Below are 23,243 nucleotides of genomic sequence, written 5' to 3' on the forward strand. Positions count from 1 at the left end.
TGTCCAATCAGGAGAGCAGAGTTTTACCTACAACTGAAACATCAGACTAATGTCTAATATATCTAATTTAGATGCACTTTATTCACAAGATTATGGCCAAATGTATTGCTTTCTTTAGGGTTTCCAGTGTGTTCTGATTTGCAAATGGACATGTTGGTCTACAATCTGATTTTGATGGAGGAGCGTCCCCTGAACATGGCCAACACACCTTCCTTCACATGTCTCACAGGAAAGGCACCTTGGGCTTAAGTATGGCACTTTTTTATTTACTTTTATATTGTACAGTGAATCTCTTAAGCGAACAATTAAATTAAAAACTGTACATATATCTGTGATTGTAAAAGTGACCCCCACCCCCCCACCCCCATGCTTTACAAAAAATGCACACTATACTTTTAATAAAAAATAAAAAAAAGTCTACCAATCTCCCCCTTTTGTGACTCCTCCTCCTTACCTTTTAATTTTTCGTACATCTGAATATTTCCCCTTAATATTGATTCTGGTGGCCAAATTTCCCAAAGTGGCTTTCTGTTAAATCGAGAACAGAAAGCATGTCGGCAACTTTCAGCACATGATTAACAACAGCAACAGATATCAGCACCATCCAAATGTCTGTGTTAAGTGAGGTGTTGATTAGGCTGTAGCAGGGGGGATTTATAGATCTGTGGTTATTGTGGAGCTCTCAAAAATGTGGTTATTTATTACACTAACAGAGAACAGTATCTCTTACGCATGCACCCAAACTCTACTTAGCACCACATGTTGATTCACAGCTCTCTGCACTCTATGCTGCGGCCACAATTACTCATGCAAGTAATAAAACATTATCTGCACATTTATCTAGACTGTGAGTTTGCCAACAGTGAAGTTACCTGATCCAGCCCGGTCTGCTTTAACCACAGGCAACTGTGAATGTGGCTGGGCTTGGAAGGGTGACGGGCTGGGGTCTTTTGATATAAAGAGTTTTTTGTCCCGAAGGAGGCAGCCGTCCAGAAAGCTGCTCTAATCTGTAGCCGCATACATCTGTTTCCTTATTAATTTATATCTCAGGGAGAGGTGAGGGAAAGTTGAACAGGTAAGGATCTCAGCGCGGGGGGAAACACAAGACAGATCAATAAGATCAGCGGGACTGGAATGTCTACCTGTTGAAGTTACATCACGTCTGCGCACTGTTTCAACATGATGCCTCCTCAAAAAAGCTTCAGGTGCACAATTGAACTGTTGATCAAAAAGGTAGAGGATCACAGCATGTAAAGAGGCATCGTCTCCGGCATCTCACAAATTGTAGGATACTAAAAAAGAATCAGTCTATGTACTGTGTTGTGTGGGCTCAAATGTCCAGTGTGAAACATTCAATAACACATCACAAACGAGACCAATCAACAACAGTAGGCTAGGTCCTTAATGAGGTGAAAAGACAACACAATTAAAGGGCATTATGTATGGTTTAATTACATGTAGCATAGGCTAATTCAAAAAGTTATGACATTTCTTTTAGTTTCAACATTAACAAATCAAAGACAATAAATGCAGCAAATGTGTTGTATTTTTTTCCATTCACAGTCTACTAATATTGTCAAACGGTTTCACCTCCTAAGACTAAAAATAATCGCATTACATTGTTTTTTTGTCAGCTGGAATCCTCATTCTGAACTTCCTCCGCATTTGAATCGCTTTTAAATGTCTCGGTCAACATGATGGAAAATTAATAACTTCAGACATAAGGATTAATACTTAATTTCATTTTTTTTAAATGACGTTGTTCGGTATTTTGCAGACAATTTCAGATGATGGCATATTAGGCCTCAAACAGTGACATTCCTGTGCGCAAACCACTTCCATTTCTACTACTGGCAAGTGCATATGTGTGTGGAAAATAATTCATGAGAAAAGTTACCCAAGTAAACACCATTGTTTCTAAATCAAGAATATAGTTTCATATTTTTTTAATGATGATTTGACCTGGTTCCTCGTTACACTGATGTTTTTTAAAACGAAACAAATGCGCAATCAAGACTAACCTATATATTATTGCACATTTTCGAAATGGCGTGTGTCAGAATAAGCCCGGTTTAAATTTCAATTTACGTGAGACCCTGACTCATGTTGTTTATGTTTCAGCTATCTTTAGTCAATCTAACAAATTTAAATTACGCGTTCTGATGAAACAATACAAGGACAGTGCAAAAATTTCCCATTTCACTCTAGTTATCTTTCATTGCAACGCAGACATTATTGGGGGAATATTGCGGAATTTGTTTCATTTACCAGCGTTTTCATAAACTCAAGAAAATCCAATCTGCAGGTCCTCTATTAAGTAGGATGCTCCGGCCTCTTATTTACCAACTTTGTTCATCTAAATTCTACAACAGTGTCTTAAATCTTAGATATGTTGGTCACTCTATTTTTCTATATTCCAAGACGGATGGCTTGAACTGACTGGAGGGCAGTAGTTTCGAAAGTCATTACAGAACCCTCCGAGGTCTGAGTGGCCGTTCTTGGATACACATTGTCCCGGAGATGTCTTAGAAGTGGCGCACTCCTCTTGACACGGACTAAACGTTGCGGGACAAGGCATTTGGTGAGAGTAAAAGTAGCTGGCTTGTCCGGAGATCATGTTAAAAGAGTACGGATCCGACAGCGGAAGGGGGCATGCAGGGATGGATGTGGAGAAAGCGGTGCAGGCGGTGCCAATCTGATGGCGTCGGGATTGCGCGCAGCTGAGTCCAATGTAAGACATCTCCTGGTGCGTCTGCACGAACCGGTCGGCGTCTACAGCACCTGTTGCACTCAACCGGGACCGCTGTGAAACCATCGATGTGGCGTGGTTTGGGAAGCGGGGGTGAGCTCTCAGATAAGTCCCCGCGCCAAGGTGAGTGCGCACTGGTGTTTGGAGAGGCAGAAACGGCGGCACCGGCCAGTAAAATGAACCTGCTGCGGCCAAGGTCACGCTGGTTGCAGTGCTGGAAGACATCAGACGACCTCCGCCCCGTTTTAGTGCAAGCTTGGTCCTGGAGCCAGCTGCGGCCCTGCGCCGGAGTTTTCCGGATGTGCCACCTATGAAGACGTCCTCACTGCAGGGGTCCAGCATCCAGTAGTTGCCTTTACCCGGGTCATCATAGTGGCGTGGCACTTTAACGAAACACTTATTCAGACTTAAGTTGTGCCTGATTGAATTTTGCCATCCTTGTCTGTTCTGACGGTAGTATGGAAAATTGTCCATAATAAACTCATAGATACCATTGAGCGTGAGCCGTCGTTCCGGGCTCTGGCGGATAGCCATCATGATGAGCGCGTTGTAACTGAAAGGAGGTTTCTCAGGCTTAACGCTTTCTTCTGCTCCAACGCCTTTCTTTGATTCTCCCTTATTTCCTTCTCGTTTCCCATTTGCACTCACCGGCTTGGTTTCCGCTTTAATGCACAGTTTTGGCGCTTCGCAGTTCTTTTCACTGTCAAACTTTTCCTCTTGACTGGATTTCTCTGGATGTGCGGAGCGCGGTTTCTGGGACTGAGATGGACACTCCTGGTCACCCATCACTCCCTCTCGTCTCAACAACAGGCTGCTGATGCTGAAGGACTTGTGAAAAAATCGGTCCGAAGTTTTCAAGCCCTCCATTTTAAAGATTAAAGTCACTACTAAAATCCCCAGAAGCGTCCGGTGATCAGAGCAGAGCGCGTCACTGAACCCACAGAGCAAAGATGTGCTGCTTCAAAGAGGCGAAGAGCCAAAGACGCACCGACAACACAGCGTGACAACCATTGCGCATGATCACAGCAGCTCAGGACTCGTTACCCTAAACAGTAGTGCATAGTAATGCAGTTGCTGGATCTCAAAGTGAAACATTTGGGGGCATAATGTGTGCATGTGCCCTACTCTTAGATGACTGGTTCCTCATTTAGAAAACAAGATATCTAATTTAACCCAATAAAGATCACGTTTCTCGATCAAATCAAAGAACATGATGTGACTCATTGTTCTATTGGCATTGCCACTTCTACGCCATTGTTTAAAAAATAATTTTAATTAAAAAATCCAAGGTAAACTTAATATTAATTGAGCCTAAAACATGCAAAAGAGACGTTTGAACCCGGGATATAATGCTGTCAATCTGTGTGACTGATGGGTGAACTCTCGGGTTTAATTATAATACTTCCGTGACTCATGAAATTGAACCCTCCAACACGCGCCTTGCCCTCTGGGCTGGCTTCATTTCTTTTTTCTTTTTTCTTTTATTCGGTTTCTCTCTGCGCCCCTTTCTTGACACCACGATTTGGCAAAATGCCTATAAAAGGAAGAAGTAGATGTAGCCTGAATGATCTTATCAGTAATAGGCCTAAACGTACAACATTTTAGAAAATAGGGCAAGGTGATGCAATTGATTTCTAAACCTGTTATTGCGAGATTTAAAACAAGTCTCAGGACCGTGAGAAAATGGGAAAATGCACCTGTTAGCAGATTTTTTTTTGAAATCACTTAATTAACTACTCCAAATGAAAATGCATTACTCACCACTAGTGAGTCACCAGTCAGATGACAGGTCTGGGCCCCACTTTCTCTGTAGGGGGCCAAACTGTATATTAAGCTCTGCAGGTTGGCTTATCCGTGTTGATTTGTGGTAATCTGATCAAACTGTTATTTGTTTGGATGTTTTCAAATTTAAGCACAGATGCTTTTGATATACTCATATTCTTTAAATAGAGAGACAGAGACACAGAGAAAGAAAGAGAGAGAGAGAGAGAGAGAGAGAGAGAGAGAGAGAGAGAGAGAGAGAGAGAGAGAGAGAGAGAGAGAGAGAGAGAGAGTCAGAAAGAGAGGAGAGTTCTTTTTCTCACCTATGAAGACCGTGATTCATCTCATCAGATGTGAAGACAGCAAGCTAGATAATGTTTTGTCTTCCGGAAGGTGCATTAAATAAAAATGAAACAACTTTAATAATTCTTGGCACACTTTATAACACAGTACAGTACAAACTTTACTCTTGATGGTGTTGCTGAGTGTCAAGAGTACAACACTCCTGCCTCATAAAGGATCCCGAAGGCAGTGAAACAGTGCCTGGAGTGGATTTGAGTCAGGGTCTTTTGTTAATTTTCTGTGTCAGACAGCACTGGTTTAAAGGTTACCACACACACAAACTTATTTTGTATGTTGTCTTATGTAGTATATTCCATTAAATCTAATTCAATTTTATTTATCTCATCGCGCTTTTAATAAGAAAGCAGGTCTAGACCGCACTCTGTGATGTTATTTACAGAAACCCAACTAATAATGTTCATGTGAGACCCACTGTGCCCTGGCCTATTTCAGTTCCAGCTCACAATTATCTTCACCTAAAGCTTTTGAACACACTGAATTAGCTCCCTTATGATGCTGAAGCTAAATGTCTTTACTCCCATCACCAGTGAGACTGTTGAAAACCATATGGAAATCAATTATTGCACTAGACTTAATAAATAGCTTATCAAACCATATAAACCCTTTTGTGCATTTCCATTTAGAACTTTTTGATGTATCCTACTTTATGAACAGACAGCACATGGATGCAGCAAACAGTGTGGTTATATTCTTTCCAAACTCCAAAGAAAAAAAGGAAAGTCAGTGCAGTGATATGAGTTTGACCAAAGAATAGTTTAAAACATGATTTGCTATACCAATAAAGAACAGCACAAGCTCTGAAAGAGGCAGAGGTTTCTGAACCTTTCAATAAATTGAAAAAGGCCTAACGTTAGAAAACAGGCCTCTTAATTAATGTATTTTGAAAGGTTCCCTTTTTTTGAAAACAATACAAGATAAATTTATTCCGAATCTGAGCGCTCATAGAAGAAAGTCGTCCATTTAATCTAATATATGAAAACATGTTTTCAAATGCAATAAACCTTGACATTTCAAAAACGTTTACTGCACGATCCCAACCTGACCACTATTTTCTGTTTGGTAATATTACCACAAATGATTGGCCCCTACAGCATAGTGACATGTACCTACAGATTGACACATACCTCTACTACATTAAAAGACTATTACTAATTAAAGACAATTCTAATCCATTTAACTGTAATGCTGGGCGTTTAACAGTTCACATGCCAGACATCAGACGTGACGACCAGAACCACACATATAATCTGTTACCATTATACCTTCTCTTAGTCAATTTGATAGGGGCCTCCCTGCATAATCCTTGCGTTGCACAAGTGAGCACTTGTTGGGAATGTTTCAGTTAATGCAGAAAACAGGCATTGTAGTCTCAACACTTGTAAAGTCCTTTGCTCTTTTTCTCGGTTAAATATTTAATATGGTGTTGTTTACAGTGATTTTGCAGTGGCAACCTGAAGCCATTTGCATGAAAATACAGCCCTTCCAAAGAAAATTGGCATTCCCATGACTCAGATTGTGAAACGCAAGCATTAAGCTCGACTCTGTTGCTAACCTTGTCCTTTGGGGGAGAGAAAGGGCAAAAAATGAATCAGATAATCACAATATTGCTAATAACACGGCATTTATTTCAAAAGGACTTGTAGCTTTACATCAGAACAGGTTAAATCAATGTGACATGACATTAAACAACAGCATGTTAAGACAAATGCCTTTAACTTATGAATACTTCCATAAGTAAACGGGCATTTACCTCTATATAAATCTTGCAGTTAGGGAACTAAAAAGTTGCATAACAGATTGAAAGAATGTAATCAAATTAACAAGTAAGAGCTCCTGTGACAAACAACAAAATGCATTGACTTTCAGGCATTTTTCACTCTCAAGCCTATTGATCTCATCCCATTTGGTGGCTCCCTCTGCTGTAAGAGAAAGTCACAAACCTTCCCTTAGTTCAGAGGACAGCCATGACTGAAACAAAATTTCATACGAAATAATGAGTCCGTATTTATTTCTAATTCTTCTTCATCCTGTCACCCTGTTTATTCAACATCTGGTATTAAAGATGGGGGGTTTGTTTATTATATGACGCTAGGGAGTTTTTTTTTTGCAATCAAAACAGAATCAGAATCTGCAATGAGCTTTATGTGGTACGCCTCAGTTGTGGTAGTGCAGCATACAGTTTTCCTCCTGGACATTCTGTGTCTCCCAGATCTCTGTGCCCAAACAGGGAAAACTTTGGGTTTAGAAAGCCCTGAGAGACTCCAGATTGCAGCAGCTTTTTGACTGACGACATTGCCTCTGTGCTTGGTGTCTCATCTGAAAGCAAAATAAGTAGCATTCTCATTATATCTGACTTCCTAAAACCATTATGAAAGTGTATGCAACTTCAATTTTTCACCCCTCTTTTGTTACCCCTACCTAGACATGTTCTGTCCTCTAACTGCACAAAGCAAAAAGTTAATAGGTGAGCTTACCTTTGAAATTTCCCATGAAGGCAATCCCCAGTGAGTCATCATTATTGCCTTTGGTATGTGCCCCTACCACACCCCAGCCACGGCCCTCATACACAGCACCGTCTCCGCCAACAAGAAAACTGAAACACACAGAAAGTATGGTTGAGGATACTATAGCATTAAAAACAAGCAGCAACTCAATAGAAGAATCACAGAATTAAATTTCCTCCAATATGTTCCCATTGTATAACCAACACTGTATAAACATCACTCATAAATGACATTTGCCTACACAGTTTGATCAGGATAGGCAACAGAGCTACTCACTTATATCCAATGTCATCGAAGCCTCTGTCTTTCATATGCCCTCTCTGAATGCTGACAAGGCGGTCCATACACTCTTTGTGGCCTTTGCATCTTGGGAGGGCAGTGTGGTGTATGACAACTCTCTGGGCAGAGCCTTTCAGAGTCTCCCTTTTTTTAGGAGCAGCTGCTCCCCACTGCTGCCTTGAAACGATGGTCACTGAAAAACATTTTAAACAATCAAAAGCATATTCAAAATAAAGATGTTGACTTACACCATAAGTGAAAATATAATTGGCAGTGGTAATAACAAAGGTTCCAAATATATGTATTGAAAGCTGTTTGCTGTCATACCTGTTTGGGCCATATCTCCTTACACAGATGCCTTCGACTGCAGCAGAGGTGCAGCTTCCTTATCAAGGGGCCAATTTCTGGAGGTGTGGTCACGGGAAGTACACCTTCCTTGTTTCTATGTGTTCCACGTGGATGCATGTGCACACAAATTATATTCCAACTTGTCATCTTGGTTGAGTAACAGCCAGTCTATCACTAGAAGACTAAGTCTACAGTTGCCCAACAGTTTTTGATTTGGAATATACGCATTTGAAAAAGAAGGAAGTAGAATCAGCGCGGTCAACATTCCACACAGTGGCATAAAAACTCTGGCAGTTTCTTTACCTAAGATGTGGCGTGACTGCTTGAAAATTGTGTTTAGAGTCATGTGAGTTTTAAGAAAAAAAAATCAGTAGTTTGTGTTTTGCAATATCATGTTGCGTGTGTGCTTTTGCAGTGGGAGGAAACAAGAAGTGGTATAACCCTGATGTGATTAATAAGTCTGAAACAGAATAGGCGTAATGATGCTAATGGTAATAATAACAAGTATTTACTACAGGTTTTCATTAAATACTCTGAGACATTTGAAACAACTGATTCTTTTAATCTAACAAAACCCGTTAAAAAATGTCAACTGCTATTAAAAAAAAAAAAATATTAATACAATATATTCACAAGATGGTGTCTGACAAACTGCAAGTCATCAAACAAAGATAATTTCAGGGTCTACAAACATCAGCAGTGCTGCAGTTTGATAACAAACTGCCCAGTTAGAGTAAAAAACAACTATTGGAGCTGCATCATTTTGTGAACAGCAATACTGCAGATACACATGATAGACCTCTTCATTATCACCAGCTTCACTCTGTCCATCTGTGTCCACAGTGAGGGGCTGTGCAGACGTAGTACAGTCTCATAGCATCCTGTCAGGAGGAACAGAACATCATGTCAAAATATTAGATCTTCTATTCAATTCTTAAAATCCAAACAAAAACAAATCAGGACAAAGAAGAGGACAAGGTGTTTCCTCACTGACCACAAAAAGTACTAAACCTATTCCTGGACAAACATATTAAGACAACAGGTCATGCTTTATGTGTTTTATTAACATTGATCAATACCTCAGCCTTCATACTGTGAGACTGGAAGAACACTGCTTCCTTGTGGCCACATCTGGGAAGAGACGGGCACAATGTTAGTCGTTCACTGTTACGTCTCATTTCAAAATCAAAGTCCAAAAGGATGGTAGTGTGCCTTAAGGACACATATGCTGGTGCGCTTGCAGGAAAACAAAACTCACATGGCAAATCTCACAATGTTCCAGCCCCCCCCTTGCCCATATTAATCTTTGGACAACCATATACAAGTTGTCTACTACCTGCCCAGTTCAAAATGGAAACGTGGTGAAGTAAATGTGTAGCTGGTGAAGAGAGTCAATCATCCAGCAAGGTAAAGATGCAGTATTATTCTCAGAATGGCAGGCAGGTCAAAAAGGGCTAAATTCCCAGTAGCTATTTGGCTTAAATATGTCAGATGGTAAGAATGAGGACTTCAATGAGACACCAAGTTTGCTCTGTTTCTGATATGAGGGTAATTTGATTATTTTTTACAACATCAGACATAAATAATTATAGAAAAGCTTGCTGCTGTGAATTAGGTATCAATTTAAAGTCACTCAATGCAGATTTTTTCTGCCAAAGCTCTTTCCTTTGCTGAAATTCAACTATACTAAATGTTGCACCAAACTAACAACACAATAATTATTACCCTTAAAAACACAGATGAAAAATTAGGAAACTCCAGAGAGAACAAGTGAGGTTGACTTATGGTAAAACTTACTTGGGACAGGGGTGGTCCTCTGTCCTCGGGAGTGTTGGATCCTGAGATACATCAGCAATGATTTGTGTCAACTCACTGGAAAAAAACAAAAACAGAAGGAAGAGGCTAGATGACTTTCCAACAATTAACCCTCAGTGTCTGACATTACACATGTAAAATGTGCAATGTAAGGTCAGTATTGTGGGCGTTATATGTGTCAATAAAATCAAGAAGTTGGTACTTCACGTGGCACTGTGGTTTCTTTTACTTACTCAACCTCGTGGGTGATCTTGTTGACATAGATGCAGCTGTTGTCTGCCTCTTGTTGGTAGTCACAATTCCTGCACTGTGGGTTGAGTTTAAGAACATGTCATTCAGCAACTTGTTACAAGCATACAAAGGACATTTAAGGCAACAAGTCATCCCTCTAGACTTTTATTTCTTAGCTCTGTAAGAATTAATACCATCAACAACCTATCACAGGAAAATATGATGTGTCAATATAACCATCAGCATGTTTGGAGTGATCCCTGTTTTCATCAATAATGCATTGCACTCAACAGACGCACTACATTTGACTGATTCAAATTGGTGCATGAGCCAAGTTTGATAGCTAGGAAAACTAAAAAAAAGTGAAAATCAATTAAAAGTTACTGATTGGGGCTTTTCTACAGGACCAGATAACGTTAACATTACTTACCGCATAAAGCAGGATACGGTTCTCCTTGTCTTCTTTTGGGTATAACATGTTGTTACTGAAAAACAAGGTCAGCTTTTATAGTGGGATGCCGATAATTTCAATTCGTTTAAAAAAAAAAAACACGTAACGTTAGCGGCTTTTTAAGACAGCGTTAGGTTAACATGCGTTTAGCTTTAACACGTAACGCTAGCTAGCTAGCTAATGTTAGTGTAGATTAACCTCTATTCGGCCACAGACTCACCATTCTTGACAAAACCGTATCCCAACAAATCCGGGCTCGTTCGGTCCAGTTTCTAAATCCATTAGAAAAACTATATGTTAAAGCAAACCCGATAATTAAAAAATGCTATTTACTTCTTCCACCGCATCTACCGCCTCTATGGCTCACTTACGCTAGTTTGAAAAACAGACCCTCTTCTTCTTCCTCTGGCTTTCCGGCAGACTAGAAGCCTCGCGGCTAATTGCTGCCTCTCACAGGACAGTTCTATAACATTCGAAAGTATTGTCAAATTCAGTGGAATAGTCCTGTTCTCTTACTAGGCTACATACACGGATATAGTCATGACGGCTACCACTATCTCAATCTCACATCAATTGATATTCAGGGAGAATGAATAAGGATCTCAATGCCATGTTATATTCCCATGTGACATAGCACAGTGAACAACTGTTCTCTTTCATTTTTGTATTTGTACTAAATATAAAGTCTATTTCTGGAGTGGGCAGCATGCAAAGGATGGTCAGTGGAAAAAAAAATCCTTGTGTAAATGTTTTTGTTTAAAATTAAAAATAACTCCTTGTTAAATTGTTCTATAAATACAAAATGAGAGATGCAGGCAGACTGGAGCCTGAACAGTCTAACTTTACTAGTTAAAAAAACTTACGTAGTATTCTGACTGATTCATGCAATGACAGCAGGACCATACAGCAGAAGGAAAATGTCATAACAAGGACATAAATCAACATAAGGATCACAGATTCTGTGTATTTGTTGTATAATCTAAATTCAGGCATTTAGCTATTCTACCCAGAATACAACTTCCTGCTACAGCAAAAGAGCCTTGTCAACAGTGCAGATTCTTCAAAATCTTGTCATTCAGCTCCTTGCAGTGGCAGTGTTATAGAATTGCAGAGCTGAACGAGTCAGATTGTAGAAAAAGCTGCATACTGGTCTGTTTTACCCCTGCTACTAATGAAACAAACCCGTAACACGTTCGGGGGTGATGGCAGTTTCCAATTCCCCAATTTGAATTTTAGTTTTGAGGCTACTTTGTTGCGTACATTTGGAAAAACTGTACCTTTCTCACAGCTTGGTTTGGTTTCATAGATAACAAACTGATATGTAACTAAATAAAGGATAAAACAGTAATGTTCTTGGTTTTATAGGATATTGCATCAACATGATACTGAAAGAGAGATAACTTAAACCAGTTTATTAATCCATAGATGACATGTTATTGAATTTCTGACAAGCAGCACTTGGAATTTAAAATAAGATTTTCATACATTTTATGACAATTATTAAGACACATTATCCAGACCTTATCTTTCTTAGACAGTTTAACCACGCTGCTAATACTGGCCACTTCATGACTGTTGTAACTGAGTTTATCGGCCTATTGGTGCGATATAGCGAGACTGCTTTCTTTCCATTCTTGAATATAGCGCACTGTCTTGATCCAAATACTGTGACGTGCACCATAGAGGGATGGAGGCTGTCCAGGGACAGTTGAAGACCTCTGTGTCAGGACTGTAAACTCCTCCCTGATTGACCTGGACACTGGAAAACTTCTGGACTGCAGGTTGTTTTGGTTAGCTGTCATTGGCATTCAGCTTTGCTGTGAAGGCTACAGGTCTGCCTAACGTGGACAAAGACATACGTTAGGTTCCGAAATTAAACAGTATGAATTGTTTTTATTATGACTTTCATTTCAAGACAGCAACTCAAACTTGGAAATATTTGCAAAATAAAGGATTTTTGCACATACAAAAAAGCAAAATGTGTATATTGATGCAGACATGTTCGCTGCATGTATGTATGTGTAATGTATGTATGTATGTATGTATGTATGTATGTATGTATGTTCTCGTTTTAAAAGCATTTACCATGTAAAGAAGAGTTCTCTTGCACCATGACTGAAGACTGAATGGTAAAAATAATCAAATGGCAAAAAATGTAGATACAAAAATATGTAAATATACTTTCAGTTGCGTAAGTTGATGAAACAAATCAAATGCAGTGCCACAAGTCATAGTCTAAAATATTTTTCCAGAGCTTTTTCCCAAGATTTTGGGGGAAATTCTGATGTAAATATAACACATTTTTACACACAACAAAGAGACCCTTACCTGTTGCTGCTTAGCAGAAGAGTGTTTTCAGCTGAGTACCAGGTAGACACAAGTAAGGTGGTTTTGCGATGTTACCTGAAGATGCAACAAAGGTTATACAAAGATTCAGATTCCTTACATAAGTTGTGATAACAACATTTTTAGAGCCTGACAAACATTTGTCATAGGGTTTTCCCGGCAGTTTAGTGCATTTGTAAAGTAACAGTTAACAACACAATATTTTAGTGGTTGGTTTGACATTGAGATAGGAAGGAAGTGACATTGGTATAGATGTTGCAACATCAGAATATCACATGCAGTTCAAAATTTGTGCAGCAGAAACGACAACAGAAGATACGTATAATATAAATACTGTCCAGTGATGTAGGTTTTTGTACGGCATTGAGTAACTGGTTAATAGGGAAGAAGACACTTTGCACTGACAGAGGTTATCATGCTTCTTTAAATTATTGTTAACTCAGTAATAACAAGATTTGCTTGTCTGCACTAATTATAATCTTCCTGTTTGCAAAGGTGGAGTTTAGTGATGCTATTTAGAAAATTACATTCAAATAGCTGGATTTTGTATGCAAAAAAAAAAAATCATAGCTAGAGATGCTGTTATTAACCACGATTTACGATTTATCTTAAATTTCTCAACGGGATTTAGAAATTTCTTTTGATTTTCATCTTCAATCTGCACTTCTACATCAAATGGCAGGATATAATTAGTAGTTAGCAGAGATTCTTAGTGGGTAAACCTAAGCCAGATGGGTGATTAAGGGCAGCATTGAGAAACAAACTGATAATCAGTTCCTCTGCCTCTCTACATGTTGTCCAATCTCCATATTAACAACAAATGTTTCAAAATGTTCTTGTCAAGTAAGCTGGTGTTCAAAAACAGGTATTGTTGGTTTTTAGTCATAACAAGCATAAAGTTGTGAGATCATTCATTTGCAAATTTGCATTCTGCAGTATTGTAGGATACATGTACAAATACCACTTAAACCAACTCTTGGAGTTATAATCTACTGAAATTAGAGCTCAAAATTGGTGGAAAATACTACAAGTGATAAGTGGTGTTTGACAGATTAGATATTGTGCATTTTTTGTACACATAATAAAAAAAATCTTACCTTTGTTCTGTGCATGACTGAGGGAAAAGAGGCACTCTTGAACAATAATAATCTATATTGTTTTAAAAAACAGTTTTTGTACATAGTTGCTTTCAGGAGCAAAATGCTAATACATTTCAGCCTTGTCATAAGCCACAAAACATGCCCAGAAACGTATGCAATTGTTAAATGTCATGGCTAAGACATGGCAAGAACATTCTAAATTGATGCATTAACACAAACCAAATTGGTAATTATAAACTCTTGAATTTAAAATGCCTTTGTAAACAGATGATTTCGGAATTTAAAGTAAAACAATAATCAGACACAACTACAAATATGATAAAAAACACACACTATATATATAAATATACAGTATATAACAATTTATTAAATCCAGTTAATGATCTGTTACACGGTGAATTATGATTAATTCACAGTCCCACGACATAATTTCAAACTCCTGTATCTGACTCTAGTGCCATAAATGAAACCCAGCAAAGACAGTTTCATCATCTTTTGTTGCAATAATCTCATGTCAACCATGACCCCAAACATTCACCCACACCATGTCTGCTATGGACAGCTGCACTAGGCTTCTGATACCGGCTGCATATATTAAGAAGATTAGTGTGATGCACTGAAGCCAAAGTCTCTCCATTCTTTTATTTGACACACTGAGCCCGTCCACAAACATGTGCACAGTGAAGGCATAAAGTCTCTCCGGAGGGCAGTTGAAGATGCTTGGGTGAGGATTGTAGACGTCTCCCTCACTGACCAGTACACCCACAAGCTTCAGGAGTAGGGAGAGCTGACAGTGACGTGTAGCATGGCTGTGAAGGCAACTTCTATTTCTTTAGTGGTGACAACAAAGCAGGTTAGCCAATGGAATACATAGATTTGCTCCCCATAACATGTGACTTATTTTCCTTGGATGAACAGTGGCTAACTTGGTGGAAGGATGTCAGGAATAAGGAGTAACAAGGAATAATCCTTTTTCCTGGTTCTCCTGTTTTGCTAAAAAAAGTAATAACAGTGACATACTAATCTGTGACATTTGGGATCAGTACTTGTACTGTCTTGTCCTGTTACATTGATTTAAACATGAAAGGTTGAATTGCACAGAAACTAAAAAGAATTTAAATGTTATGTTCTTTTTGCATAAAACGCCAGCTTCACCAGAGCTGTCCCCACAACAGCACACACTCCCCAAAACTAAACATCAAATGATGGCCTAATGAAAGAGTTAGCTGCAACTTAATGTTTTTTTGGTATAATACATAGTAATTTAAATTTCATACATACTGTAAAATGTATTAAGAATTGTATTCTAGTTCATGCTTTCTGTCTATTCGTTTAACAGCATCTATCTGGCACTATGAATCAATCAATCAATCAATTAATCAATCAATCAGGCCAATCAATAGTCTAAGCTTGAGACTTTCTGAGAATCTAAGACTTTCTGAATGTGCGGTGGGATCTCTGACTACTGGGTGAAATGCTGCCCTCATATCAAACATGAACTGCAAAAATATGAATTGTTTATTAAGACCATAGTTGCACACATATTGATTTAAACCTTTGTGTCATTGTGGAAGAATACACATTAGAGACCCAGTATACACAAGCTAACCCTTTGTCGTAAGATCTGCTCTTCCTCTACCCACTAGCTGCTGCCACTGAGTTTTCCACTTCTGCTTGTCACCTGAACAATTTACAGCTGCAACTAATCTGAAATTGGTTGCTTTGTAATATACTCTATGCGGAGGGCAGCTCAGTTCCTGTGGTCTTTGCAAGATAAGTCAATATATAAGACACCAATCCTGTCTCCTGAGGCTCATTTTTTGGTACCAATTTTGGTGGAAACTGTCACATGCTACAATGGACTGACATTTTCCCCTGACACTGAACAGAAAACAAAAAACTCTCCATAACTTTGAATGTTTTGAATGTGTTTTGTCTATAATAAGTTATTGATAATGTAATTCTGAATGAAAGCTGCATTTGACTAATGTATATTTGTACTCATGTGGAAAAATATATGATTTTTCTGCCCTTTTGAATAGTTATCAGAATCAGGATGACGCCCTTCATGTTGTTCCTTGTTCCTTATATGGTATCCTTATACAGCCTACTGATTTAGCCTACAGAGGGGATTACACACTGCTGCTAGCAATGCTCTGTCTGTTTAGCAACAGTTGGAGCCTGTTATATATATATATATATATATATATATATATATATCCCCTCCCCACCCAGAGCCCTTGATCCCTGGGCTAATTCCATGAATCGTCCAAATCTAAATCCACTGATGAAGCAACGGCACACAAAGTTGGAAACACAGAGAGAGAGAGAGAGAGAGAGAGAGAGAGAGAGAGAGAGAGAGAGAGAGAGGCATGGTGGACAAACAGACGGGATAGAGAAGATAGAAAGGAGCTCATATCAAAACGTGCAAAACTTCTCCTAATCCCTTTTAGGAGCAGATACGCTCCTCCTCAGTCAATTTATCTTCCATCAATAGTGGGGCCATGTGCCATCTGTGTGCCTTTTATGTTTCTTTGATGCACTAGCGACCCAGTGTGCCAACTCATCAGAGGGGACTGTCAAGCTTGACTGACGTCACCCATCCAGCCTCTGTAATCGAAAGGGACGTTAATCCTGTTCTTCTCCAAAGCCTGCAGTCTGGCAGTGGGGTGGGACAGGGAGGGATATTGAGAGAGCTATGAGGAAGCAAGTTGGATACGAGGGACAAGGGAACGCATGTAGACTTTGGGCTAACAGACAGACTCAGCACAGACCTGGACAAGTGAGACTGGTTCTGTCCTAACCAACAAAGAAATCCAGGCACACCTCCACCTCTTGATCTTCTGCTTAACACCTGGGACACAAAAGGGTTTGGGAACACCCCCCATCCAGGCTTCGCCCTGGAGGCCAAAAGCCTCACTGTGGGCTCTGCGGAGGGGGAATGCTGTGAGAGCTGCTCACCTCTTCCTGCACCCCTTCTTGTGTCCCCTGTGCCCACTGTGGAGGAGCCAGGTTTCACCACTGTGAGGCTGTGCCAAGATGGAGAAGATATCTGCCTGACAGCAAGTGAGGGGTAAGAGGCTGCTAAAGTTTGTGTGTGTGTGTGCATATTTCATACACAAATATAATTTACACTAGCAAGAACTATAGGTGGTTCCCCGGCTGAATTCCCCTTTATGTACTCAACATGACCCAAACTAAAGACACTGGAAGTTCACTCTTGATGCAGGTGGATAGCGAAAGGTTTAAATGATCTCTGTTGTGTGGAACTCAGTAGATTCAAGATAAGATCAGACAAAGTCCAACAGAAAGTTGGGATAAGTTTAAATCAGCCAACATATGAGACTCCCCATTAAAGTTCTACAGCTTTCAAAGGTTTCAATTGTCGACGTCCATTTTAGCAACTCTTAGTTAAGGTTAGGTTGATTTAGAAGCCGTTCTTGAGCTTTGAAGTGTGTGTTAGTCTTGGGCATATGTTTAAATTATGTAACAGTTCAGGTTCTGGAGATGCTTGAAAAGTTTAAAATAGTAGTGATAAAACAGGAAACCCTCATGGCCTGATGTAAAGGGACCTCAGAATGTCTTGCGCTTATCTCAATTATTGCAAAAGAACAGCATTTTACAAGATGTTTTTAAAGTAATGCGTACGTCAGTTTCTGGTCCACTTATCTCACCATTTTATTTATCTGTATGAATGGATGAGAAAGTGAAGGTAGAAATAAAAAAAGTCCAGCAGTTTATATAATACTAAAGTAAGAAGGTGATGGAAAATAACTACCTGCTAGTATATTTAGCTAGATCTGCCACAGTTTCCTCTTTGTGGTCACACTAATCTTAGTGTAAACTCGGTTTGGCACTAAATTTAGATACGTATTTCACTGATCATCTGGTTTGTGGTCATTGCAACACAAACAGCTTAGCCTGACATGGTTGTCAACAACTTAATATCAGAAATTGAATTGTAGGGTTAAGCACATTCCCAAGTTGGTCAAAAATGATAGTATTCCTCAAAAAGCTGATCCTATTTAGGTAAGAACAGGGCGTCCTCGTTTTGACAGTTGCGCAAACTGGCTTAGTGTTTCTTCATTTGTCATATTATGAGAGAGAGAGAGAGAGAGAGAGAGAGAGAGAGAGAGAGAGAGAGAGAGAAACTTGGGTAACACTTTACTTGAAGGTGTCTACATAAGAGTGACATGAAACTGTCATGAACACATGACACTGTTATGCCATAGTCATGGCACATGAACCCTAACATAACCATAACTTCTCATGACAAAACCAAATGACACTTACAAAAAGAGCTAGCTCTTAAATGTTAATGACACGTTCATGACAATGGGATGAAGTGCAACCGAAACTTGAAATTCTCAATTGTTGAAATGTACTTACTGTATAACTTGACCCAAAGCTTATTGCATGCTGCTATATCCGAGAAGACATTTCCATTGGCTTGTATAGATGGCCTCTGTTATGACAGAAAAAAGTGTGTACCTGCATTCATCCAAAATAAAAAATGAACTATAAATAGGTAGTGTATTGTATATCTAGAGTCTGCAGGCAAGCTAGTAGCTTTGTGAGGCTGCATAGAAGTGCTTTGAGATAAATGCTAAGGTCAACATTATAACATGCTCACAATGACAATACTAAACATGCAGATGTTTATCAGAGGAAAAGTTCACTATGTACACCATGTGAGTTTAGTGTGTTAGCATGCCAAGATTCACTTATTAGCATTCATTTAATGTTAATGTGATATCATAGACTATTCCACCACCTGTATTTTATACATTTAGCATATATCTCTGAAGAGCAAAATAATCTCTTTGTAATATGTAGCTGCTGTGATAATTAAAAGGAAAAGCAAACTACCAGTACTACTTTTATACTAGGCCGCATACATACTTGCATTTAAGGAACCAGCTGTATATCTAGGCCCTTTTCTGTGAGACATCCTGCTGTTCTCCACCGAAATATCTCAGTACATTTCCAGGAAGAATTCACAAGAACTTGTACACTGGCAGGAAGACAAGGAGAGAAATAGTTTGATTTACCTCCATAGTATGATGTGAAATGCAACTCATGCTGCTCTTAGCAAATACCAAAAAGTACCCAACATGGGGTCTAAAAAAAGAAAGACTTGAGATTACATCTGTCTTTCAACTGAAATTTCATCAAAGAGAAAGCTTAAACAGATTTGACAGATTTCGTTATTACACTAGGCCTCCGAAAGACAACAAACCATGATTGGTACTTAAGGAGAAAGGACAGACACTGAGACACAGTTAGAAAAGGAGAGAGGGATAAAAAGAGTGTTTGGACAGATCCTCCGTCCCTCTTAATCCCCCCTCGGCTTTTCTGGAGACCATAAACAGATTGACGTTGGATGTGGACACAGGCTTCTGCATGTAACTGAAACAAGTCACTACTTAACAGATACTGTAGATTGTGGACAGTCTGATAAAGGTTACAGGATCAGGCCTTGGCAAAAAAACCCCGGGGGCTTTGTTGTTTTTCATACCAAATGGTGTGAATAGTGGCTGAGAAATTACATAGAAGACTTCAAAAGCTTTGGTTTCTAAGGTTCACTGCCCTTTGTCAGAGCTGACAGAGCCACAACTGCGCATTTGGCATGTCAGGAAATTAAAATATCAGTGCCAGAGGACATTTTGATATCAAACCCTATTTGCACTAATCTGAACTGTGTTTCATGTGTCGAGAGACTCACTCACATAATTTACATAATCAGACCAGCTTTGGCCACTGACCAGTAGGAGAGAAAATCAAAATCCTGGGACCCTGGAAACTGTTATATTGGTGTAATTCAGCTATGACACTGTGATACCATGTTATTTCAAAGAAAACCGGATGGAGTGATTTCATTCTATGTTGCTGACAGTCCAACTGGGGACTGGGAATTATAGACAAGTCAGATAGACACGTGAGAGTAGTGAGGCCATGTAAGCCGTCAGTAGGCTGAATTTCCTTTGGTAGTTTTCCATATAGTTAGCTCTTTGGTTGTTTGTTGTATTGTTCTCTACATGGCAAATATGATTCATCTGACATACAAAGATATATGCATGTGCAAATACTGTTTGGTGTGTAGAAGATGTTGGTGGTTTTGTTGAAAAGGTATTTTTGGACGAGATTGATTAGAGAGGCATGTGATCTGATAGTGAGAGAATCAATGTAATATCCAAATCTACGGGGGAACTATGTTCCAAAAAAACAAAATACGTACCAAGACAGGCTTCAGATTTGCAAAAAGAAGAGAATGTTGAAAAATGGCACTTGTTCCTTTACAGTGTTACTGTGTTTGTTTCTAGTCTCGATTCTAGTCTCATTACAGCTTTGTTTCCTCTGCAGATACATGGAGGAGATGAGTGGAGATCCAAACTGTGAAGACATGCAAGGGAAGGACCAACGATTGCCATTCCAGGTATGGTCCAAGATTAACCTTAACCCTGACCATAATCAATTTAATGTTGCGTTACGTTTTATGTTAGGTTTATTATATTTAAAAGAGGTTTGTAAGAAAATGCTAGACAATAGTGGCACAAATGCTGATTAAAAACGTGGATTAAAAAAACATGACACAATAAGTACACAAAATACGGTCCAGACATTGCGTAGGTGTGTGTGTGTGTGTGTGTGTGTGTGTGTGTGAGAGAGAGAGAGATAGAGCGAGAGAGAGAGAGAGAGAGAGAGAGAGAGAGAGAGATAAATCTGTAGTGTTAGTCAAAGTGAGAGTGGTCAAAACTGGACAATATACCTGATTTAAAAACAATTAAAACTGTTGCAGATTTCTAGATTATACAGTGAAACACTGACGTTTTTTGCTGTGAATTAAACTTACTTTCAGTATGACATTTCTGCCCCATTTCCCTCCAGATCTTCCCTGACCCTGTTGAGGTTGTCCTGGGCCCAGAGACCACTTTGAACTGCCTGGACCACGACCATGCTAAGGAGCGTCTACCCTCCATCGTTGTGGAACCCACAGAGTTGAATGAGGTGGAGAGCGGAGAGCTGCGCTGGCCTCCGGAGACCATGGACATGGAGGAAGATGAGGAGGACCTGTTTCTGGAGCAGTGCATCCCTCCAGCCAATATTGCAGACTGGGGAGAAGAAGAGGAAGAAGAGGAGACATCAGTTATACTGAACCAGCAGCAAGGCTTGACACTCATTGGTAAATTGGACATGTTATTAAACACTTTGCTTTACACTCCCTCTTATGACTAAAAAAACATCCTAATGCTTTGCTTTAATTGCTTAAGTTTGGTAGAACATTTTCAAAGGCACATGCCTTTAGAAGAAATCATGAACATCGAAAACTGCAAACGTAACCAGCCACATTCAAAAATACATTTTCAAAAGAAAACAAACAAGCACTGTGGACAAATACCGAGTCAGCACTTGTAGGCCACCACGCTTCTCTAATTTTGGTTTGTGGGAGTGAAGTACTACCCAGACCAGATGCAGCTGAAAAACCATCATCACACAGAGTCAGCTTTTCCAGAACGCCTTGTTTCTCTCATTTTGGGTGGCAAAGTGTGTGTGTCATATTGTATTACATTATATTATTATATTACTGTAAATCCAATGGGAAACACCCAAGCAACACCCTAACAACAACAACCCAAAACACCTTCATAGCTTAATCACTTAGCAAATATGAAAGCATTATTAACCAAAGTCTTACTGGAGTCTTTTAGTAACCACATAGTATGCACTTCAGCTACCACTTTCTAAATATAAGCAAACAGCCTAGATGTTAAAAATATATATATTTTTAAAGCTAATGAAAGAGAAAACACAAATTCCAAATCTGCTATTCTCTAAGACTCTACAATTCTTAGTTTTTTTGTTGCCTTTATTTTGAAAAATACACTTCAATTACCTCTACAATAAAAGAGAAAAAACATCATGCTGGCTTTGTGTTCCAGTTTACATGTTTCAGGAATACATTCGGGAATGTGGGTAACTTTGGATCTGCACTGGAGTTATTGTTAAGAATGCTAATTGTAGACTATATTGTGCAATGGATTTTAATTTTAAAAGTTTAATGCTTTAATTTTTCCTACAGACCTTCAGTCAGATGCATTTAGAGATGACACCCCAACCCTTCCACCGAGCAGCGCACCAGCCCTCAACTGACTCAACCGCCAAGAACTCGGCACTTCTGATGACCTAATGAAGGAAGCATCCTGTTATTTAGTACGTCAAAGCACAGCAACCGGGGAGTTTGTCACAGATGATGCAATGAGGGAACTGAAAGCCAATGTTGATGAAAAGGAAAAAATGTTTTAGATGTCAAGCACTGATAACAGCTCTACATGCCAACTGTCACATTTATATTCACATTTAAATCAATACGTCCAAGAAGAGCCATATATAGGCATGCCAGTTCACATTGAGAGAGACACAAATACACACATTCTCAGACTCACAAAAAATAAATAAAAGTCAGCTTACTGATGTTGGTGACGGAGATTTGGTGTCTTTGCTGTATTTTTTAAATTTAGGGAAACTTTTGCTGACATTGTGACTTTGGTGTATTTTTAAACATTTAGGAAAACTTTTGCTGACATCATGACTTTGTGTTTCATTTCCCTTGTTTTCACATTTTAAAGGGCTTATTGAAGTCATACGGCTGAAGGAGAACATCCTGCCTTGGCAACCCATTCTCACGGCAGTTCCTGAAATGGTCGCGTTATTTAATCTATTGATTCGCGTACAAGGACATGTTCATGTCTTCTTTTTCATGTTGGTGACCACGAATTTGAAACTAATGTATTTCAATGGGAAGCATCCTTCGTGATCCCAGCACAACTATGATAACGAGTAGTATGAAAAGCTGAAAATCCATGCAGGGAGGTTGGTTTGGGTGGTGGATGGGTCAAACAACACATGACTCGTGTCCCGCCGTTTGACGTGCCCTTTCCCCGTTCTTCTTTTACTAAACCAAACCCCCGTTGTTGCGTCCCCCAGACACAGCAGATCATGTACAATGAAAAAAACATAAATGTATCTGTGTACGAATCAATAGATTAAAAATAACGTGACCATTTCATGATGAGACCCCATTTTCTTTCCTTTGTGCTTTGTTCATTTTCTAAACTTAATCTCGGTCTCTGGTACAGATAACAGCCTGTATCTTATTAAACGTCTTTGTCATAGATCATCATTTTGACCCCACAGGTGTCTTTTGAGGACATTTAGCTGGTTTTAGCTTCAGTATGAACAGTATTTAGGTTATTAAAGCGCTGTAAAATAGGCCTATGTTGGCTCTTCTCTTAAAC

At 39.2% G+C, this 23,243-nt stretch overlaps 4 protein-coding genes and 1 long non-coding RNA gene across 5 annotated transcripts; 1 reads left to right on the forward strand and 4 right to left on the reverse strand.

Annotated features, from left to right (window-relative positions):
* Positions 1–1,733: 1,733 nt before the first annotated feature.
* Positions 1,734–3,855, reverse strand: foxg1c (forkhead box G1c). The gene has a single exon (XM_034867359.1). The coding sequence runs from the start codon at positions 3,614–3,616 to the stop codon at positions 2,402–2,404; it is 1,215 nt and encodes a 404-aa protein (XP_034723250.1). The 5' UTR covers positions 3,617–3,855; the 3' UTR covers positions 1,734–2,401.
* Positions 3,856–6,475: 2,620 nt separating this feature from the next.
* On the reverse strand, positions 6,476–8,288 carry pglyrp5 (peptidoglycan recognition protein 5). The gene is made up of 4 exons (XM_034867362.1): positions 7,984–8,288; positions 7,654–7,849; positions 7,348–7,466; positions 6,476–7,189 (listed from the first exon to the last, which is right to left on the reverse strand). The coding sequence occupies exons 1-4, from the start codon at positions 7,994–7,996 to the stop codon at positions 7,014–7,016; spliced, it is 504 nt and encodes a 167-aa protein (XP_034723253.1). The 5' UTR covers positions 7,997–8,288; the 3' UTR covers positions 6,476–7,013.
* A 262-nt stretch (positions 8,289–8,550) lies between these two features.
* polr2i (polymerase (RNA) II (DNA directed) polypeptide I) lies at positions 8,551–10,930 on the reverse strand. Its single transcript, XM_034867364.1, has 6 exons — positions 10,722–10,930; positions 10,481–10,535; positions 10,053–10,126; positions 9,802–9,876; positions 9,084–9,135; positions 8,551–8,885 (listed from the first exon to the last, which is right to left on the reverse strand). Exons 1-6 carry the CDS (start codon positions 10,781–10,783, stop codon positions 8,823–8,825), a joined length of 381 nt encoding a protein of 126 aa, XP_034723255.1. The 5' UTR covers positions 10,784–10,930; the 3' UTR covers positions 8,551–8,822.
* Positions 10,931–12,974: 2,044 nt separating this feature from the next.
* Positions 12,975–21,054, reverse strand: LOC117942060. Its single transcript, XR_004656058.1, has 3 exons — positions 20,801–21,054; positions 14,874–14,940; positions 12,975–14,777 (listed from the first exon to the last, which is right to left on the reverse strand). It is a non-coding gene; the product is annotated as an uncharacterized LOC117942060 (long non-coding RNA).
* On the forward strand, positions 16,617–22,432 carry lbhl (LBH regulator of WNT signaling pathway, like). Its single transcript, XM_034867363.1, has 4 exons — positions 16,617–17,020; positions 20,311–20,383; positions 20,836–21,130; positions 22,028–22,432. The coding sequence occupies exons 2-4, from the start codon at positions 20,315–20,317 to the stop codon at positions 22,096–22,098; spliced, it is 435 nt and encodes a 144-aa protein (XP_034723254.1). The 5' UTR covers positions 16,617–17,020; positions 20,311–20,314; the 3' UTR covers positions 22,099–22,432.
* Positions 22,433–23,243: the final 811 nt, after the last annotated feature.

This window comes from Etheostoma cragini, chromosome 3 (genome assembly GCF_013103735.1).
Source record: "Etheostoma cragini isolate CJK2018 chromosome 3, CSU_Ecrag_1.0, whole genome shotgun sequence".
Classification (NCBI taxonomy): domain Eukaryota; kingdom Metazoa; phylum Chordata; class Actinopteri; order Perciformes; family Percidae; genus Etheostoma; species Etheostoma cragini.

Excerpts from the sequence above, each read along its gene's own strand:
- foxg1c (XM_034867359.1), bottom strand. The coding sequence starts at position 3,616 with ATGGAGGGCTTGAAAACTTCGGACCGATTTTTTCACAAGTCCTTCAGC.
- pglyrp5 (XM_034867362.1), bottom strand. Across the intron at positions 7,467-7,653 it reads TTCGATGACATTGGATATAA|TTTTCTTGTTGGCGGAGACG; the intron begins GTGAGTAGCTCT and ends TGTGTGTTTCAG. Across the intron at positions 7,190-7,347 it reads CTTCATGGGAAATTTCAAAG|ATGAGACACCAAGCACAGAG; the intron begins GTAAGCTCACCT and ends TTTTGCTTTCAG.
- polr2i (XM_034867364.1), bottom strand. The coding sequence starts at position 10,783 with ATGGATTTAGAAACTGGACCGAACGAGCCCGGATTTGTTGGGATACGG. Across the intron at positions 10,536-10,721 it reads ATACGGTTTTGTCAAGAATG|TAACAACATGTTATACCCAA; the intron begins GTGAGTCTGTGG and ends CTTGTTTTTCAG. Across the intron at positions 10,127-10,480 it reads ACCGTATCCTGCTTTATGCG|TGCAGGAATTGTGACTACCA; the intron begins GTAAGTAATGTT and ends CTCAACCCACAG.
- lbhl (XM_034867363.1), top strand. The coding sequence starts at position 20,315 with ATGGAGGAGATGAGTGGAGATCCAAACTGTGAAGACATGCAAGGGAAG. Across the intron at positions 20,384-20,835 it reads ACCAACGATTGCCATTCCAG|ATCTTCCCTGACCCTGTTGA; the intron begins GTATGGTCCAAG and ends ATTTCCCTCCAG. Across the intron at positions 21,131-22,027 it reads GCAAGGCTTGACACTCATTG|ACCTTCAGTCAGATGCATTT; the intron begins GTAAATTGGACA and ends TTTTTCCTACAG.